Raw genomic sequence first — 22,593 nt, forward strand, 5'->3', positions numbered from 1 at the left:
TTATGCCTGCAACACATGGGGCTTTGGGGGAACACATCAAACTACAGCGCTAGTACCTATGCAACTGTGAGTAAGAAGAACACCTGTGCAAGACACTGAAGCTACAATTGTGAGCAAAGAGATGTCATGTTCTCCATTCCCATAGCCTGTAGCCTATTCAGGAAGATGATCCCAGTATAGACAAAACTGAACTGATACAAGTGAGTCTACCTCCTAAAGCTGTGTCATTTAACCTGATAACCTGAAGAACAGAGGTGTTACTGAAGGGCAAGTGTTAAACTATGTACTGCCTCTCATAAAGTTTTAGTTTAAAACATGCAGACCTGACTTCTATTGTGCAAAACCGAATACAAACAATTGCATTAAGGAGGTAGAAATAAAAATTCTGTGTGTTCTCAAGGAGAAAAAAAAAGCAGTTGTGGGGGTGGGAGATGGGAAGGGAGGGGAAGGGGAAACAAGGGAGGAGGCAACAATGCTTGATAAGAAATGTACTCATTATCTTGCCCATGTAATTGTAACCCCTCTGTATGGTATTTTCACAATAAAAGAAAATAAAAGCAGTACAGCTCTGATAAGGAAAGTTTCGCAAAGGAAGCAGAAAACCCTGAACATTGCTATGCTTATGATGTGTGGCATAAGTTCCAAATGGGAAAACTGAGTCTCCTGTCTCCTGATCCTTATTCCAGGCAATTCTTGCTCTTTATTTGAATCTCCAGCCTTTAGGACATGAATCTTGGGCATAGCCTAAGAAACATTGCAAGTTACATAAAAGGACAGGGGAAAATGGTGTGTATGTAAAAAACAAAAATAGCAAGTTGCACATGAACTTTTGCCCATTAGTTTTTGTAGTAGTTGGTGCAAAGGAAAAGAGAGTAGGAAATGGTGTGTCAGACATCATGGAAGATTCCACTTGGGAGAAACAGTGCAATTTACCTTCACACGGTAAAAGGCCCTCTCTGCATAAACACTGGTAAGCTGTTCCTGTGACAATATTAATAAACATGACTCACATAATTTGGTGACTTATATTATCAGAGTTTGGGAAAAGTTTCCTTAAATATGAAAGAACAACTTGACATAATGGTGTCTGGGGTTATGACTGTTCTCATGTGTTGGTGAGATGAAATGTATATCTCACCTTTTCCCTACATAGATGAGGCCAATCATAATCCACCTTTAACAGACCTTACTGGCTTTCTTTTTATCAACCTTTTCATGATTATGTCCCCAAAGTACATTTTCTCATAATATAGATTTACTTATTCAATATCTAAGTCTTTAGTTCTGACCAGGTAGCAATGTTTTCTATTTTTTTCAGCAAAATTAAAATGTTTGAGCTGGACACCAGTAACTCTGTAATTACCCTATAATACTAGGTACTTGGGAAGCTGAGAACAGGAGGATCAAGTTTCAGCCTGGACAGCCTGGACAGAAAAGTTTATGAGCTTCCTTCTCAACACATAGCTGAGTACAGTGGAACATGCCTGCCATCCTAAGTTGTGTGGGAGGCTGAAATTGGGAGGATGGCTGTTGCAGGCCAGTCCAAGCAGAGAAGTCCACAAGATGCCATTGGGATTTGAATTCAGAACTTGGGTACTGTCCTTAAAGCTTTTTAATTCAAGGCTGGCACTCTACTGCTTGAGCCATAACTCTTCTTCTGGCTTTTTGCTAGTTAATTTGAAGTGAGAGTCTCACTGACATTCCTGCCCCAGCTAGATTCAACTTCTACCCTCAGATCTCTGTCCCTTGAGTAGCTGGGATTATAGATGTGAGCCACTAGCCCTCAGTTAAAACTTTTGTTCTTATGTTCCATTCCTTCAAGGTTCATAAATATTCTATTATTATCAAGATCATAGGTGATACTGGTCCTTTTTCTAGAGATTACCAATGATCAGACATTGTAAAATCTTCCTTGTATGGCTGAATGAGTTGCACACACAAATTTGAGGTCTCAGAGACCTCAGTTCCCATGTTTACTCAATAGGCTAAGCAGTAAAATAACCCTTATCCAAATACTAGAAACTAATAAAATAAAACCCATGAAGATAGTCTGATAATTTGAGTTAATGTGCTACCTATACTATATTTTCCTATCTATATTTTAGTGGTAATATTTGCCTAGGGGAGCTTCCAGAGAACTCTTCCACAGGGAGGTGTTCAAGACCTTCATGAGGACATATAGTAAGGAGACTTGCTCATGCCTATTAGAACAGTGCCAACTCATAGCTACCTATTTACCTGCCCTGGAGCAAGATAGATTTTTTTAAATTAAACTGATACTTAATGAAGGGAATCACAAGTGAACTCTAGGTAAGCCGAAGTATATTTAAATGTTGAGTTCTCTTGAGAATGAGGTGCGTCCATGTCAACAATTCCAGGAATCCTACGTTGTTCTCTTTTATCATTTCCAGTAGAATATTAATGTCTTTTTCCCACTAGTACCATAATTCCTCACTGAGAGCCAGATCCATCACTTTCAGAGTATATCCACAGTCTCTTCCTCACTATCCACGCAACGTAGCTGGAATAACAAAGCTAAGACAGTCCTTCAGCATCCTCTACATATGCAAAGGAAGTAGCCTTCTTGAGGAAATGATTCCTAAAAATTCCATCTTAAGGGGCTGGAAAGGTAGCTCTTGTATGCATGAGGCCCTGGGTTCGATTCCTCAGCACATCAGCAGAAAAAGCCAGAAGTGGCGCTGTGGCTCAAGTGGTAGAGCGTTAGCCTTGAGCTGAAATGCTGAGGGACAGGGCCCAGACCCAGAGTTCAGGTCTCATCTAATTATGTCCTCATAAAACTTAAAAGTCAGACTTACAATTGGGGGAAAACAGCTCGTCATTACCAGGATCAAATAAGTGAACCACTCGGTCTCTTCCTGCCCTCAGACATCCCAGCTCAAGAAAGGGCATAACACTTAGCCAAGCAGCCAGTGTAGGAATAAAGCACTTGCAAACAATATTCCATGTTGGAATTCTGCCTGCTTTTGAAACTCAAGATTCTAGAGATGGCAATAGAAATGGAAGGTTTTGGGGGAACTGGGTAAACCAAATTAATGTTTTCAGGATCAGTCAGAGAAGTGAGCAGAAACTACACATAGAGGCTCTCTCCAGTGTTGCCAGGCAAACTGAAATTCCTTTATGCTGTAATGTCTAGCTCATTCATTTTGAAATTACAGATTTCAACTATTATACTCCCAAACAATGGTACTTTACAAATATTAGTGAGTTTCCCAATTTCTCTCCATTACTGTTGCTAGAGGTAATGATCGCCTTTGTAATTTTTAAGTACTATAATCTCCTTATTTAAAGAGAAAAAAATCACAAAGGTACATTATACCATGAATTTATATGCCTCCCCAGTAGACTGGCACTAAATTCTGGTTAATGTGGGTTGAAATCAGTAGGTTTGACAAGCATGGTTTTCTCATCAAGAACTTAAAAACACTGTGTTCCTTTTAAGGTGCCAAGACAGAAATAAGAAGCCCAAGGTTTTGGATGGCCAAGTGTCCCACCCCACAACCACTGAGAGGAATAAAAAGGCAGTTCCTACCTCGGTGACTGGTGAGCTCTCTGGAAGCAGAAGGCAAGGGTGTATAGTGGCGGTGCTCTGAAGAGGCAGCAATATCCCCACTAGAAGCCTGCATGATAAAAGCAAATGTTACCATGAAGCCACACCAAACAGTGAAATACCTCTGATTCCCAAATATGTCTCGTTGAGACATGAGCTCCTTGAGATCCGAGTTTGGAAGCAAGGTTTTTCTTTGTTAGGATGAAATTTCAGTAAGTGCGGAGGAGGGTATGAAGCTTTGAAGGGCCCCAGCCTAGGTGGAAAGGCTCTGAGACACGGGAGGGTTTGTTGGGCTCAGTGATGGGAGAGGAAGAAAGGAAAGGAGAGAGGCTGAAGGCAGGAAATGTTGTTGTCTTAGATTTCTGTGGAAGGCCTTCTCCCAGTAATTTCCTCAAAGTGCTGGCAACTGAGCAGATTTCTATAGAAACCAGCAAAGAGGCTAAGCTTTGCTCCCAGGGTGGGTGAGGAGAAAAAGGTCTAGATTCTGTGGGCCTACACAGATGGAAGTAGAGGCAAGTAAAAGACTTAAAACTCCACAGCTTTAAGTCACCATAGGGATGGATGTAAACTGTCAGTGTGCAACAGGGCTTAACAATAGCACTTAGATACCCATTTAGATTTGGGATAGAGACTGAGCATCTCTCACCTGAGATGCCTGGGTCCAGAGTATTTTGGATTTCTGCTCTTTTTCAGATTTTTTGGCATATTTTGAGGTATATCATCATCAGATACATAGAAATGGGACTCAAGTTTGAGTATACAATTTATGTTTCCCATAAATATCATCTACAGAGCCCAAAGCTGATTTTTAAACCATATTTTGGTGTTATCTTCATTTTGTCTGTTAACTTATCACACAATGTCAGGTATACTGTTTTCCCTTTGGAGTGTCAAGTTGAAACATTGCCGATTGACTTAGAGCCTGCTAGATTACACATTTTTTTTTAAAAAATTAGGGATAATCTGTTTTTATAATGGTTATCAACAAAACATTTTCGTTCCATGGCCTAAAATAAGTATATGAAGTATATGTGGGCTGCTGTGTATATAGGAGTCCTTGTTGTACAAACGAGTCTTTAACCATAGAAGTGTATGTAGACACTTGTCAAAACCAGCTGGAATGGCCCAGGCTGTTAATGTTCTCCTCAACCCAAAGTCCTGGTGGGCAAACTCAGAACCAAAGCATCACAGCTGTGGGCCTCCATGTCCACAGTAAGGGGACCAGTGTGTCACACTCAGAAGCATCACCATCATAACTCTTAACTGAGATTCCTAAACTAAAGGCAACTATTTTTTTTAATGTTCCCATCAAAGCGCATCTGCTAGGATCAAAATCCTAAGCTTACAACCTTTCCAAACTCCATGCAAAAGTAAAGTTCATTAATGCTATACTTTTTTTCTTTCCGGAATAGGAAATGCCCTCTGTGGGATATATTTACCCTGCTAAAAGCAAGCCTTTTCCCCTAAGAGATTACCTACATTATGGGAATCAAAACTAAGTAGGAGATTAGACATATTTGGTAGGAACACCCTTTAAACTTCATTTCTGACATTTGAGATGTTTGATTAAGCAGCTTTCAGTGGAGAATTATAGAAAGAAGTCTGAATGGGGAGAAATCAGAAGTTCTGTCCCTAGGTAGAAACAGATTTTAGGGGGCATTTTTTCACTCCAGCTCAAAGGTAAATATAAGGCAAATATATGGTGTTTAAAGCCTGATCCAAATGTATTGGATGAAAGTTCAGCAAGATGAAAGTTCAGTCCCAAGAAAAATGTTTTTACAGGTAGTAAGATTTTCTATATATTATATCATTAGGCATTTGGGATGCTGCATGCTTGTGACAGGGATAAACTGGATTAAATCAAATGCCAGGCTTTCGAGGTCTACTGCAATCTTGACATGAAGAATGAAATAATGCTAGGTTTTTGTTTTGTTTTTTTCTGTGTTTTTTAATAAATATTTTTAATTGTAAAGATACTGTACAGAGGGATTACAGTTAAATGAGTAAGGTAATGAGTACATTTCCCATCAAGCATTTTTACTTCCGATCCCCTCACTAAGAAGCTGTAAAGTTCATTTTCAACATAGTATCTTGTACATCACATTGTTATAATGGTCAACCTATATCCTTATTTCAGCATTTTGTTATTTCCCTGTCCCTCCCCAAATTAGAAAAATATATATATACAAGATGTAGGTCACCACAAATACAGTGAAAACAGGGGTTATAACATGGGGGAAGAACACACAAAAGAAACAAAAAATCACATAGTACATTATAGGTACATTAAAAACAACAGCAACAAAGATAAAACCTCTTGTGTCCCTATCTTGAGGCTCATTTTGCTTAGCATCATCTTATATGGTCATATGTACATAGCTTTTGACCTTTTCTGCTTGTACTAGACATATACTAGTTATTGCAGATAAGGGAAACCATGGGACCTATGTTTCTTTTGGCCTGGCTTACTTACTTAATATAATTTTTTCCAAGCCTTTCCATTTTCTTTTTGTTTTAATATAGAATATTGGAGTTTTTATTATACAGTTAACAGGCTGCAGACAGCCAGTTGTTACAAAGACCTGCAGCACACAAATACACATAACACAGCTAGGAAACATGCTAAAGAAGAAAGAAATAACAAGAAAAATATCAACAAGCCAATTCAGCTCCAATGGAGAGCTGAATTGGGACTCCATGATGACTGGAGACAAACCAGGGGACAGGACACAGGACAGGATTACAGAGACACACATGGCATGGAGTCCAGTGGCTAGGCTGGTCCAGGCCTAAATAGGTCGGCGCAGGGGGCAGATCCTCAGGAAATTCCCAGTCCCAGGCACTAGACTGACAGATTCAGTAACCTATCAGCCAAGTGCCTGCCCCTGCCTCCTGGATCTGGACACACTCATTACCTAGGAGGCAAGTGATGAGGGAGGGAGGGCGGGTTTCCTTCCCCCAGCATGAAGACAAGATGCCAGACCTATAATCCATTATGTGGCCAATATGGCGCTGGCCAGACCTGACCTCCCTAATTCATTCCCTCCTTTTTTTCTTATGCACATGAAATCAAATCATTGATTTTCTGCAAAAGGACCAAATTAAGTCTTTCCATTTTCTAACAAATGGGGCAATGTCATTCTTTCTGATGGAGGCATAGAATTCTATTATATATATGTACACATATATGTATATATTTTATATATACATATATTATATTTATATATATAATATTTATATTATATATAATATATACATATATGTGTACACACACACACACACACACACACACACACACACACACACACACACACACACACACACACACATATATACCACATTTTCTTGATACATTCATCTACTGAGGGGTATCTGGATTCGTTCCATATCTTAGCTATGGTGAATAATGCTACAATAAACATAGTTGTTCTGGTAGCTTTAGTATGGCCTTGTTTGTGATCATTTAGGTAAATGCCCAAAAGTGGGATTGCTGGGTCATAGGGGAGCTCTATGTGGAGTCTTTTGAGGAACCTTCATACTGCTTTCCAAAGTGGTTGAACAAGTTTACACTCCCACCAACAATGCAGTAGGGTTCCCTTTTGGCCACATCCTCTCCAGCATCTGTTGTTATTAGATTTCCTGATTATAGCCATGTTAACTGGAGTTAGGTGGAATCTCAAAGTTGTTTTGATTTGCATTTCTTTTATGGTTAGAGAAGTTGAACATTTCTTCATGTGTCTATTGGCTATTCTTATTTCCTCCTCAGAGAAGTCTCTCTTTAAGTCTTTAGCCCACTTATTTATTGGGCAGTTGTTTCTTTAAGAACTTGTTGTTTGAAGATTTAATTTTTTGAGTTCCAAGTATATTTTAGATATGAGACCCTTGTCCATTGTATGGCTAGTGAAGATATTCTCCTAATCCCTGGGCTTTCCCTTGATCTTGCTAGCTATGTCCTTTGCCGTGCAGAAACTCTGCAGTCTCATGCAATCCCATTTGTTTGATCTTTCTTTGATTTGTTGTGTTTCTGGGTCTTTATTAAGAAAATTTCAGCTGTGTCAAGAAGCCCTAAAGTTTCTCCTATTCCTGTAATGTTTTCGGGGTGTCTGCTTTGACTTCAAGGTCTTTGATCCATTTGGAGTTGATTCTGGTGCAGGGTGATATAAGGATCTAGCTTTAATTTTCTACTGTGTTTAACCAGTTTTTCTAACACCATTTACTGAAGAGGCTGTCTTTCTTCCATTCTATTCTTTTAGCTCCCTTATTGAAGATTAGGTGGCTTATAGGTCTGTGGGTTCATTTCTGCATCTTCAGTTCTATTCCATTGGTCCTCAGGTCTGTTCTTGTGCTATTTTGATTACTATGGCTTTGTAGTAGCATTTGAAGTATGATATTCCTCCAGCACTGTTCTTTCTGATAAAGATTATTTTTCTGATTCAGGGTCTTTTATTGTTTCATATAAATTTTGGGGTTGCTTCTTCTATTTCCTTGAAGAATGAGGTTGGAATATTGATAGGTATCGCATTGAATTTGTAGATAGCTTTGGGAAGTATTGCCATTTTCATGATGTTAATCCTCCAAATCCAGGAACATGGGAGGTTCTTCCACTTCCTTAGTTCTGCTTTAATTTCCTTTTTCATGTTTTTAAAGTTTTCATCATAGAGGTCCTTCACTTCTTTGGTTAAATTAATTCCTAGATATTTTATTTTTTGTGAGGCTATTACAAATGGAGTTGCTTTCCTGATTTCAGCTGCACTCTTCTCATTGTTGGCATATAGAAAAGCCATTGATTTTTGTTTTTTTGGTCAGTCATGGGGCCTGAACTCTGGGCCTGGGCACTGTCCCTCAGCTCTTCAGCTCAAGGCTACAGCTCTACCACTTGAGCCACAGTGCCACTTCCAGCTTTTTCTGTTTATATGGTGCTGAGGAATCAAACCCAGGACCTCATGCATGCAAGAAAAGCAACCTACCACTGAGCTACCTTCCCAGCCCAAAGACATTGATTTTTGAGGATTTTATACCCTGCTACTTCGCCAAAGTTTCGGATCATCTCGAGTAATTTGGGAGTGGAGTCCACCAATCAAGATTCCAACTATCAAGTCTTTAACTCAGTTTCAATCAAAATGAAACCAAATGGATCTTTGCAGTGAAGTTCACATTTGTTCCCAAATCTTTTGCTTAGAAACAAGATTTAGAAAAGCACAATTATTCTATAAAAAAAGTGAATATGTTAAAGTTACACGCTATTGGACAAAGAATAAAGAATTCATCTTGAGTCTGAAACAGTATAACCAGACGATACTCAGTATGAGATAGAAGTGGAAGTAAAAAAATAATAATAGGAAAAACTTGCCTAGGTCAGACACCAGTGGCTCAGGCATGCCTGTTATCCTGTCAACCGGGAAGCTGAGATCTTAGAATCATGGTTCAAAGCCACCTTGGGCAGCAAAGTCCATGAGACTCATATCTCCAATTAGTAACCAACAAAAATACAAAACAAGCCAGAAATAAAGCTGTGGTTCAAGTGGTAGAGTGTTAGCCTTGATCAAGGAAAGCTTAGAGACAGTATCCAAGCCTTGAGTTCAAGACCCACGATGGAGGAAAAGTTGCTTAATGTTTTATTTTACCTAGATTAACAAGTGATACCTAAAATGAGAATAAAGGCATTTGAGGAAATCTGAGCCTTTAAGACTATAAAGACTCAAATCTTTGTATCCTTACTAATTTCCTAGCTGGTTATAGTAAGCATTTTTTGTTGTTGTTGTTGGACATGGAGCTTGAACTCTGGGCCTGGGTGCTGTCCCCTCAGCTCTTCAGCTCAAGGAAGGCTAGTGCTCTACCACTTGAACCACAGCACCACTTCTGGTTTTTCTGAGTGGTTTATTGGAGATAAGAATCTCAGGGACTTTCCTGCCCGGGCTGGCTTTGAACCAAGATCCTCAGCCTCCTGAGTAGCTAGGATTACACAGCACCTGGCTAGATTTGTACTTTTATGTGTTACTTTTATCTTTTGTTTGAATATAGTTTCCACAATAATTAAATATTAGTAACCAAGATACACAAAGTTCCTATGTTTATAACAAAAATATATAATGCAAAAATAGACATAGGAAATGTTAGGTATTTAAAAAAAAAAAAAAAAAGAGAAAACCTGAATGACCAATAAATGAAAAAGAAGTTGAGCAAATTTGCCAGTACTAAAGGCATTGTATTTCAATGAAATGCAACTTTTCCATTCCTCATACTGGCAAACTTTTGAGTCGTAGAGTAAGTGCCTATGGGAATGAAAGAAAATAGAATTGCTACTCTCATCCATTGTCAGTTAGTATGTCTGTTGGCTCAACTACCTTGGAGAGTAATTGAGCAGCATTTAATGAAACTGAAAATTGGTGCAATCATTTCATTTAAAATATATATATCAAGGAAATTTATACATAGGTCTGCAAGTCAAGACATAAAACAATGTTTACTGTGGCATTATTTATAAGAGAAAAAATTGGAAATAACGTAAATGTCTGTCAATGAGGAAAATGGATAAATAAAATGTTATTCATATGACAGAATAGTTAGCACTTACGAGCAGTAAACCTGATTTATGTATCTCAACTTGAGTAAGTCTAAAAAATTATACAGAGTGAAAATGCAAGCTGCCAAATGATAAATGTAGTATGGTATTATGTATGCAAATATGTAGTTCTTTGATTTCTTAAATGCATATTTAAAATTATAAAAGATTTGCACTAAATTTATGAAAATGCTTGCTCTGCCAAAGGGCAGGGTAATAAGAGCAGAGCTAATGAGTTGTGGAGGAACTTCAACTTTGCCTATGATAGTTATTTCTTCCATTTAAAGAAAAGATTTGACACAAATATGTCAAAATAGAGATAGAAACTACAAATCTTGGATGATAGCAACATATGATCATAATTTTTAACTGTTCCACATTTTTTGAAATTTCTTGAAATTAAACATTAAAAAAAAACTAAAACAAAAGACTCCAGTTTCTACTCTAATCCAGGCAGTCTTATTCCAAACTCATAATGACAGAAAATTTCCTCTAATGATTCTCTAGGACTTGTATCACATGGCGCATGCAACTCTGGTTGCATGTTTTGTGGTGAAATCTCCCATTTCTGTTTCTTCTACAGCTACTGAATGTTACCCATAGGACGAGACAGAGCTGGTGAAAGTAAACAGGTGTACCTTGATGCCACGGCTTTAAGCTTTCATTCCAGCCTTGTAAGTTTTGCTGCAAATCTGCCCAAGCATATTCAGGGATTCTTAATTTCTCTTTTGTTCCTAATTGGACAGTTGCTAATATTTTTTACAGCTCATATCAATGATGGTAATAGTCACATATACTGCACATTGCAACGTCCATAATGCAAGAAGAAAGGCAGGATTTCCTTTGTTGAAAAACTTTGGGATCCTTATTAGAAAAGATTCAGGGAAAGTACAACACATTCTACAAGAAACTTGCAGCGTGAGGATTGCATTTTTTTGATTACAGAAAATGAATGTCTTCATAGAAATGTATAAAATCCCAGGTGTTTCCCAATGGGTCCATGCAACAGGAACCACAGCCCATTGGACAATTGTGAAGCACTTATAATGGCTGAGGTACATGATACAGACTACAAGAGAAGAGATTTGGCTACCTTTGAAACAAGAAGGGGGCAGCTACAACGTTGTTTAATAGCCATAAATCTACTGCTATTTTTCACAAAATACTATCTAAGACCACAGCTCCACAACTCATTCCCCATCACTCAGCTCAAGTGGAGCACTTTGGCACGCTCACTCACCCTTAAATCATCCACCGCATAAAGTGATCCCGGGCCTGGGAAATTTGTCAGCCTCTTTCAAGCAAAAACAATCTTTACTCCTCATCACAATTCATTCCTTGAAACTGTGGTATAAAGCTGACTCTTTTAAAAACATTTATTTTTCTCTCATAAGAAAAAGCATCCATCATTTAGTGATCAAGTACTAATCACCTACGCTATGCCAGGCCAAGTACTGAAAATATCAACAAGAGTAAAATGAGGATTGATTGCATTCATGGCATATCAATTAATAAAAAGCATACTATGTCCTAGTAATCAAAACAGCTTGGTATTGGCATAAGAACAGACCTCAGGACCAATGGAATAGAATTGAAAACCCAGAAATGAACCTACAGACCTATAGCCATCTAATCTTCGATAAGGGAGCTAAAACAATAGAATGGAAGAAAGACAGCCTCTTCAGTAAATGGTGCTGGCAAAATTGGTTAACTACATGTAGAAAACTAAAGCTAGATCCTTATATTTCACCCTGCACCAGAATCAACTCCAAATGGATCAAAGACCTTGAACTCCAAGTAGACACTCTGAAAACATTACAGGATGGAATAGGAGAAACCCTAGGTCTCCTTGGCTCAGGCCGAAATTTTCTGAATAGAGACCCGGAAACACAACAAATCAAAGAAAGGTTGGACAAATGGGATTGCATAAAGTTGCAGAGCTTCTGCAGGGCAAATGACATAGCTAGCAAGATCAATAGAAAGCCCACGGATTGGGAGAAGATCTTTACTAGCCATACAACGGACAAGGGTCTCATATCTAAAATATACTTGGAACTCAAAAAATTAAACCCCCCAACAACAAATCCTCAAAGAAACAACTGCCCAATAAATAAGTGGGCGAAAGACTTAAAGAGAAACTTCTCTGAAGAAGAAAGAAGGATGGCCAATAGACACATGAAGAAATATTCAACATCCCTAGCCATAAAAGAAATGCAAATCAAAACAACATTGAGATATCACCTCACTCCAGTTAGAACAGCAAAAATCAAGAACTCTAACAACAACAGATGCTGGAGGGGATGTGGACAGAAAGGAACCTTACTTCATTGTTGGTGGGAATGTAAACTTGTTCAACCACTTTGGAAAGCAGTATGGAGGTTCCTCAAAAGATTTCACATAGAACTCCCCCATGACCCAGCAATCCCACTTTTGGGCATTTACCCAAATGTTTACAAACAAGACCACACTAAAGCTACCAGCACAACTATGTTTATTGCAGCATTATTTACCATAGCTAAGATATGGAACCAACCCAGATGCCCCTCAGTAGATGAATGGATCAAGAAGATGTGGTATATATACACAATGGAATTCTATGCCTCCATCAGAAAGAATGTCATTGCCCCATTTGTTAGGAAATGGAAAAACTTGGAAAAAATTATATTAAGTGAAGTAAGCCAGGCCCAAAGAAACATAGGTCCCATGGTTTCCCTTATTTGCAATATCTAGTATATGTATGAGTCAAGCGGAAAAGGTCAGATAATGTGATGTCAGGAAAATGAACCCTTAGATATGTATTTTAATGTTTTTTTCTTTCATGCATGTGTTTCTAACACATTTATAAGATTATCTCTTTGTTGCTTTGTATGTCCCTCCCCCACAGTATAACCCCTGCTTTCACTATATTTGATGTCAGTATAACTTGTGGAGGAGATGGGGAAAAACCAGTTGTTTAAGGATACAGGTGGACCTGTTGCAACAGTGAGAAGTACAAGTTGTCATGCCCAAAACGAGCTTTACAACGTCGGGGGGGGGGGGGGGGAAGAAGGATTGGGATTGGGGGGAGATTGGGGAGGCTGGGAAGGGAGGTGAAGGGTAAACAAAGGAGGAGGCTGCAATTCTTGGTAAGAAATGTACGCATTATCCTGCCCATGTAATTGTAACCCCTCTGTATAGTATGTTCACAAATAAAATAAAATTAAATTTAAAAAAAAAAAAGAAAAATGAACTTTACAATTTAGGTGGGAGGGGGAGTGTAGTTGTGGAGGTGGGAGGGAAGGGATGGTAGGGGAAACACAAAGGAGGAGGCAACAATGCTTGATAGAAATGGACTCATTACTTTGCTCATGTAACTGTAACCCCTCTGTACAGTATTTTTACAATAAAAATGTATTAAAATAAAAAAAGAAATGTATGCATTATCCTGCCCATGTAATTGTAACCTCTCTGTACAGTATGTTCACAAATAAAATAAAATTAAATTTAAAAAAAAAAAAAAAAAAGCATACTATGTCCCAGAACTGGTGGGTCACTCCTTTAACATAGGAACTCAGGAGGCTGAGGTCTGAGGATCCTAGTTTAAAGGTAGCCAGGACAGAATAAACCAAAAAAACCCCCACATATTCTCAATTAACCGTCATAAAGCCAGTGGCAGAGAGCCAGCTTTGAGGAAAAAAGCTAAGCGAAGGTGAGAGACTCTGAGTTCAAGCCACAGTACCTTCCCATACACATACACAAAAATCATACTGAGTAGTACTTGTTAGGGAAAGTCATCAAAAGGAGTTAACACAGTGTATTGTTCCTGCCCTATACTGTGATATAGAACCACATGTGGTACTGGTTACAATCTTACTCTATTCTCATTTATTCTAACAGTCTTTGAAATTAACTATACTAACTTGTGAAATTAACTATGCTGCTAATTCTTGTACCTAGTTAACTACTAGAAATATATAAGGCAGTCCATGTGTGTTGGTGGGTGAATAAATCCAAAATCAAAATTAAGACTACATACCCATCATTGTAATTTTTTTTTATTGTTCATAAGGTTTGAACTAAGGTCCCGGGTACTGTCCATAAGCTATTTCACTCAAGGCTAGTTAGTGTTCTACCACTTTAAGCCACAGTGCCACTTCTAGTTTTCTGGTGGCTAACTGGAGATGAGAGTCTCATGGCCTTTCCTGCCTGGTCTGGCTTTGAACTACACTTGTCAGACCTCAGCCTCCTGAAAACTAGGAGTTCAGGCATGAGCCACCAGCACCCTTTGCCCCACCATTGTAATTTAACCTACAAATGTGAGCCAGCATTTGGACTCAAAGGATCAGAATTTACCATGATCACCTGCTTTAAGGTTTAGGCTAGAGAAGCCAAGAACCATCCCCAAGGAAGGCTTAGGCTGCCTGCCCTGCTTATAACTGAAGCCACTATCCCTTGCAGTGAGTCAAAATATATAAAATGGCAGTGACTGATCAGGTTGAGAGTGGCAGGTAAGTTTGGGAACAGGGGCAGCCATGTCTTGTCTAAAGATAAAAGCCAAGACATTTGGAGGGGGTAGGGGAAAGGCAAAGTAGGGATAATACTGATTCCATAAAAAGAAACCCAAAAGATGGTAATGGGGCAGAGGTAAGAGTCAGCTGATCCATGGTTCAGGTGAGAAGTCTATCAGAGGAGATAGAGAGAGGAGAATTAGGCCAAAGGCCTCTCTGGAATCAGAAAGCTCTTGGATAGAAGCCCAAAGCTGGAGGTTTCCATTTGATTTTAGCTGAGCTGAGGGAACCTAGTTCTTCCAGTGCCCCCAAACAGCATTTGGCTCAGAGCAGCAGTTCACAAATATTTATGGAAGGGGGAGAGGGAGAGGAAGGAAATGAACCAGGAAAGGAAAATGAAGAAAGGTTGGAACTTGGCACTCTGTGGACTATTTCATGAAAGACCATACAGATCATCCAAGAGTAGTGACTTCTCTATTATGTTTAGCGGACATTTGTGAAAAAAAAAGGAAAATTAATAAACGGACCTCTTTAAGTACTAGACAATATGGAAATTATCAAACTCTTTTTATAGCTACAAAATATAAGTAGTTTAAAGCAAGAAATATGCAATGAGCACAATAAATATTAAAACTCATATTTGTTGTATTTTTAACTATATAAAATTGGTAATCAATAGAACTTAATAAACAAGGATCAAAAACTGTTAGCAATGTTATTATGAGTTTGATTTACAACTTTGGCGGAGGGCAGGGGAGTACTGTGGAGGTGGGAGGGAAGGGATGGTAGAGGAAAAACAAAAAAGGAGGCAACAATGTTCAATAGGAAATGTACTCATTACCTTGCTTGTGTAACTGTAACCCCTCTGTACAGTATTTTTACAATAAAAAATGCAAAAAGATCTTTAATATGCCACTGCTTCTTTTAATTTAAAATATTGAATTAAAACTCCTACTTATAAGCTGGGCATAATGGCTTCCGCCTATAATCCAAACTACTCAGCAGGCTGAATTGGGAGGGTCAAGATTCAAGCCCAGCAAAAAGCCCATAAAACTCCATTTGGAAAGAAAACCCTGGGCATGGTAATACATTTGTTACCCTAGCTGTAGCTAGAAGCATAAGTAGAAGGGTCCTGATCCCAACAGCTTGTGTAAAATATGAGACTTTATATCAAAAACAACCAAAGCAAAAAGGGGTAGAGGTATGGCTTAAGTAGTAAAAGTTCCTGCCTAGCAAACATGAGCCCCTAAATTCAAACTCTAGAACCATAATAAACAAACGATAAATACCAAGGCCTAAGTGAAACAATATACATTCTCTCAGGTATCCAATCTCTCTATTCAGAGGTAGAAGACAAGTAGAAGCAGAAGAGGAAGGAGATGTGTTAGGAACTGAGGAGGAAAGGGAAGGGGGAAAGTGGGAGACAAAAGTTAATATTTCTTGAATCTATTAAGTGCTTAGGATTTTCCAGTGTGTAAAATAAGCACTGTTATTAACTTCATTTGAAAAAATGAGAAAATAGACCTAGACAAGATAGGTAATATGTTCAAGGTTACCAAGTCCTGAGTTCCAGAATGTGTTTAGAAACTGCCCCAAATCTGCATGCCCTTCCCTCAATGCCACTCAGTCTCTGCTGAGGGGTCCCAGGGTTATAATTGCCTTTGCTGGCCATTACTCCAGTCTGCCTATATTATTGTCAACAACTGGGCACTTGTCTGGGCTGTTGGGCAGAACAGTGGATCTCACAATTTTAGAGATCAAGTTCTAGCTAGACAGTGAATGCCTTGTGGCCGATACACCATACAATGTCTCAAAGCACTGAGGGGGAGGGGGAAAGAGACATGAAGAAGGAATTTTCTAATTCCATTGTTAAGTAATAAAGATCGAATATCCAATTTAGAAACAATCATCAATACCCAAAGATATGTGATAGAGCACAAGGTCAATTGATGCTGGTGAATTATTGCTGAGGATTTAGTTAACTTGGACACGATCAAACTGGAAACTCTAAGTAGTACATACCCCTTTCTTGTGAACTGCTTTTTTGTTCTTGTTTTTCGTTTAATTTATGCCTGCCTTGAGGCTTGAACTCAGGGCCTAGGTGCTGTCCCTGAGTTTTTATTTCGTTCACAGCTCATGCTGTACCTCTTGAGCCACAGAGCTCTACTTCAAACTTTTGGGTGATTACTTAAAACCAAGAGTCTCATGGATGTTCCTGCCTGGATTGGCTTTGAAACTTGATCCTCAGATATCAGCCTTTTCAGTAGCTCGAATTACAGGCATGAGCCACTGGTGCCCTGCTTGAGCACTTATTATATGTAACTTATTTTACATATATTGTTCCATTTGCCTTCTCAACAACCTTAAGATGCAAGTACCATGATTATTATAATGTTACAGATAAGGCATTATCTGAGATTTAGAGAGAGATAATGTGTTTGTAGGGAAATATGACTCAATTCATGTTAAGAGGCAACATGCTGTTGGGCACCAGTGGCTCATGCCTGTAATCCTAATCTCTGCTACTTAGGAGTCTGAGATATAAGGATCATGGTTCAAAGCTAGGCTAGGCAAAAAAAAAGTAATTATATGAAATTCCAATTAATCAACAAAATACTGTTAGTGAATCCACTACAAACAAGAAAGCCAAGCAAGAATTCATATCCTGGTAATGAAACACACACACACACACAAAAGAAGCAACATCTTTTGTGGCAAGATATCTGTCTGTCTGTCTGTCTGTCTGTCTGTCTGTCTGCCTGCCTGCCTGCCTGCCTGTCTGTCTATATATCTGTATATACATATATATATATATGTACATACATATATATATGTATATCTACCTATCTACCTACCTACCTATCTACCTACCTACCTACCTATCTACCTATGTACCTATCTACCAATCATCTATCAATCATCTATTTATCTCTATAACTCTCAGCTTACTTTCAAATAAAATACTTTGCTCTGTACTGGAGACAAATACATTATTTAAATCTGTTGGGGGTTGCTATGGCCAGTGGAATATTTGTTCACAAGTACCAATGGAATTTGTAAGTCAGTTGTTAAATATAGACCATTTAAAAGTAAATTACATGTGCTTACAATTGAATACATTTCCTTAAAAGCAAAGGTAATATGGGTAACTATTCACTAATTATTTTACATAATTATACAGTTTTATTCTCTCAAAATTACTTGGGCCTTTTTGTTTGTTTGTTTGTTGGTCATGGGGCTTGAACTCTGGGCCTGGTCATTGTAACTCAGCTCTTCAGCTCATGACAAGCACTCTACCACTTGAGCCAGAGCACCACTTCTGGTCTTCTGGTGGTTTACTGGAGATAAGAGTCTCATGGGCTTTTCTGCCAGGGCTGGCTTTGAGCTGTGATCCTCAGATCTCAGCCTCCTGAGCCACTAGGATTACAGGAGTGAGCAACCAGCATCCAGCACTTAAGCCTTTTGTAGTCATGCAGTGATCTCTCTCTTCCTCTCTCCTCCCCCAGTCCTCTGTGAAATCTCTTTTTTAGCTTGACAACCAGCCATGGTGGTAGTTACAACAGGAATTGGCATATGCTACAAATTAGGGCTTGATTTGTTAAGCTTGCTTATTTCCTAAACTTAGGAGAGTGATGAAGCAAATATTAATGACACAAATTAAACTTAATAAGATGTTGTGTCACACAAAATTTTGAGGAACTCTTCATTAGATATTCAAAAGCAGTTGCTCATGGCATTAACAAATGAGTGAATTCTGGCATCCTCACTAAGGTAAAAGGGAGAACTATCAACCTGCTTCCCACTGACAGTTTATCAATGGTAACCATTGATACAGAACATAAGAGTTGAGGAAAGCATCTGAAAGGATCAAGTGGTGGCATCCAATTTATACAATAGTGTATGTTTCTTTTTAATTATATTCACATACTTTATAGAAATAAAATTATAAAGAATTTGTTTACATTTTTTTTATTGTTTTTGCTGGCAATGGCCTTGAACAGGGTCTAGGTGCTGTCCCTTAGCTTTTTTGCTCAATGCTAGAACTCAACCACACGAGGCACACCTCTACTTCCAGCTTTTTGCTGGTTAATTGCAGGTAAGAGTCTCATGGTCTTTCCTGGCCCCATGACTTCAAACTGAGATCCTCAGATCTCAATCTCTGAGTAGTTAGGATGACAGGCATAAGCTACCAACAACAGACAGTACATTTGATATGCACAACACTGTAACATTTATCAAGAAATACCTAAAGTATATTTGGATCTATGGTCTGGAAATGGAAAATGTAGTAAGAAAATAAAAACCAAAACAAAATTTAGCCTCAGGATTCAATCCTTGCCTTAGGCACAACTTGTTTATTGTCTACTTTCCCTTTTCTCTGATGATTTACTGGCCATGATTTAGAGCCAGAATCCAGCTGGCCTTGGGCTTTTTATTCTAACTCTTCAACCATACTTCATTGCAAAATGATAAAAGTCAAGAGGAGTAAGAGGCGACTAGGGCTCTTACTTTGGGTGTGGCTTTGTGTTAAATAGCTGTCCAGGCATTCATTTATTCCATGTTCATATGGAATCACAGCCTCAGACTCATTCTTGTGGAACAGAACCAGTGAAATTAAATAATTTGACCATTATCTCACTTAAGTTCTGGATTCTGTGGTTTGTGTAAGTTGGGACACAAATCCAAGCAGATTACCACCAGTGGCAACTGTTTGATATTAAAATTCTAAGCTACTTCTTCCCAGTGGAGATAAAGATTAGATAAGGAGGCAATTGTTTTAGCCAAGGCTTATTAAATTATTGTCTGTGGTTTATTTTTAGCCCTAGTTTGTAAAATATCTTATGTCTTCAACTAGATTTTTTTTGGTGGTACTCAAATTTGAATTCAGAACCTCATACTTGCTAGGCAGGCACTCTTCCTCTTAATAGTTGCTTCGTTTTTTTTTAAAGGTAAGTATTGTGTTTTTGCCCAGGGCTGGCCTTAAACCACAATCTTCCTACTTCTGCTTTCTGCATAGCTGAAATCCCAAGAATGTGCTCCTCCTTTGGACTGATATACAGCAATTCCAACCTTTCATTGTAGCCACAGAAGGACATGTGGACACAGATTAAGTGTTGACCCCATGAAAGAATTTTATTCCTCCCTTGTTGAATAGGACAAAAATTAGTGAGATCCTTCTGAGAGCAACAGCAGTGAAATTCCTAACTTTGGAATAAGTAGAATTCATCCATGGACAGGCTGCATTCCTGCGCTAGTGTAGCAAAAGTTAGCACGTTGCTACATATGGCAGTCCTCATGTGGGTTTGCAGAACTGTCCTAGAAGTAATATTATGTCATGATTGTCCTAGAGGCTTGATTTACTTTGGCTTAAAAGAAGGAACTTGCCTCGTGTGTCTCTCTTCCTCTCACAGAGGGTTTTTTTTTATTATTTTTTTTAATTCTCAAGGGCTGCAGGTCAAGTTCTATCCTTGGAACCAAAGTAGTTTTCCAAAATGAGGTGAAGCCAGCTCTGTCAAGCAGGGCCAGATCTGCTGTCAGTGCTTTTCCCAAATACATCAGGCCCTCTGCTTGTAAAAATAAATTGATACCAATGAAAGAAATTTATTAGGAGATGACAGCCCAGTTCATAATGGAAATATGGAGAAAACATCATCCTTCAAAAGTGACAGTTTATCCATCATGCCTCAGATTCCTGAGACATAAGCAGACGCTGTCATACACAAGCCACTGAGGATACATGTTCCTGGATTTCCTTATGACAGGAAACTCTGAAATAACCCAGAAGAAGGGAAGGCCTTGTGCTGCCACTCACGGGCCCAGCCATAAATTTTTAGCACTAGCAGAAGAACCATGGGGCCAAGTGGAGGAAGTTAGGAGGCCTGAAATTCTCAAAGGCCTCTTTTCTCTCAGGGGTGATGAACTGGACAGGGGTCAATAAGAGTTGCCCTACTGGTAGTGAGGGACATCCATACCCTGTTATGTGTAAACCAAGCCAACAGGTGGCAGAACACTCCAGCGTACATGCCACAGCTGGCTCTGTTTGAGGTTTGGGCACCGGGTCATCTTGCACTGTTTCTTCCAGTTAGCTTATTGTTTGTATTGATAAACTTGAGATAATTTTGGAGGGCTATTTTAATTAAGAAGAAATGCAAGAATATTTATGGGGCTCCCAAGAAGGTTGACTTTTGCAGGCTTAATGAAGCAAACTGTTCAACCTTGTATGCAATAATTGTGTATTATATTCAAAGTCATATTGGAAAATATAATCATGGCAATAAATTAGAATAAAATAAACTCAAGATTAAAGGAGGAAAAACATTCCCTGCCAATTTTATTGGGCCTTAAAATATTTACATTCCAAATTTGCATTCTTTGGAAGTTTGTTGAAAGTTGCTACAGTTAGAGAATATTTTTTAATGAGATACATATGAATCTTTCTAATTTACAGAGCTTTTCTGGTGAAAATAGAAAGTTATAAAGGTAAAAGATATAAATGTTATAAATGTAAACTTGCACATAACAAGGATGGCCTTAATTGGCCTATATTCCTTTTTTTTTTTTTTTTTTACTTTTTATTTTTTTTCCCTTCCGTATTAGGGCCTGACTTTTTTTTTTTTTTTTTTACTCAAGACAGGGTCTACTACCCTGCCACTTCTGGCTTTTTGCTGGTTATTGAAGATTAGAGTTTCATGGATTTGTCTGCCAGGGTTGATTTTGAACCTTGAGTAGCTAAGATGACAGGCATGAGACACCAGTGTCTGGCTATGGCCTCCATTCTTAATTCTTCTTTTTCTCCTTCTTTCCTTTTTGGTCTTAGAAGAAATGAAAGCATGGAAAATTCCATCTTAAGGTGAATGATGTGTTTGAGATCAGTGTCTATGTGAAGAAGACACAGAGACTTAGCAAAACTATAACCTACATAAACTAAGGTTTTGTTGTATATGCTGTTTTATACAGCTATGAAAAAGGTATGAGAATTCTTGGGTTAAACACACAGTCAAATCCTATGTTTTGTTTTCACTTCCTAAGACAAATCCCCAGAAACATCCAGGAAATAAATCACATATAGGTTAAGTCCTTATGCATAGGTATCAGTGTTTGGGGAAAAAAATACACACATACACAGTAGGTTTATAATTCTTAGAAACTGAATCCTTCAAATGTTCTCAGTCTGAACTTCTAATTGTTCACATTCCTTTGCCTGATCCAAGAAAGACCTGAAACTGTGTTGACTTAACATGTCCAAATTAAACATATCTGTGTTTTCTTTTTGTTTTCTCTATAAGTACATACCAGCATGGCATAAGATTCATCCAGAGTTTATTTCAATATTAGTGGAAAACAAGCCATTTCTCAGTTTAATGAGTAGTATCAGTGTCTAGTTTGTAACCCAAAAATGTGCCCTTCAGCCTGATGGATCTCATCAGCAGGCACATTTTCACATTATTCTTCTATTGGAGGTTATGAATATCACTTCCCAAATTATTATGACAGCTTTTGGGGGTGGAGGGAGCCTGCACCACAGACATGGAAGTTCAGAAAGAAAACTCAGACCCAACGAAATGGGGCCTTCCATTTATAAAATGAGAAAAAAAATAAAACAGAAGAAAATAAAACTGGACCCACTAGGGAGGAAGAAAAGCTACTTCTTCCAAGTCTCATGTCCCAGCAGCAGAAATTCCCCAACATTTTTGTTTCCGAATCATTCTAACCTGAGGAAGGTAAAGGCTGAGCATTGTGGTTTTAGAAAAAAAGAGGAGGGGAAAAAACCCTCCAAGAAGACATCTGATATTTCTTCCTTATTAAGGGTGATGGAGTGTAATTGATGTACCTGGTGCCTGGCCAATTTCAACTTTTTTTTTTTTGAGAATGACTGCTTTTAATGTGTGGACATTATTTTTGGACTACTGAATGCCAGAAAATAATGAGCTGGCATTCAGCTTTGGTGAATACAGCCCTGAATTTTCATCTCAAAG

At 38.5% G+C, this 22,593-nt stretch overlaps 1 protein-coding gene across 1 annotated transcript in view; it reads right to left on the reverse strand.

The window, feature by feature from the left end:
- Lrmda (leucine rich melanocyte differentiation associated) overlaps positions 1–22,593 on the reverse strand; it is a 1,111,100-nt gene that overhangs the window by 216,725 nt on the left and 871,782 nt on the right. Inside the window, exon 6 of the mRNA XM_042690338.1 lies at positions 3,551–3,638. Within this exon, the coding sequence (XP_042546272.1) occupies positions 3,551–3,638 (88 nt within the window). The remainder of the gene's footprint in view (positions 1–3,550; positions 3,639–22,593) is intronic.

Source organism: Dipodomys spectabilis, unplaced genomic scaffold (genome assembly GCF_019054845.1).
Source record: "Dipodomys spectabilis isolate Male_0828 unplaced genomic scaffold, ASM1905484v1 ptg000136l, whole genome shotgun sequence".
Lineage (NCBI taxonomy): Eukaryota > Metazoa > Chordata > Mammalia > Rodentia > Heteromyidae > Dipodomys > Dipodomys spectabilis.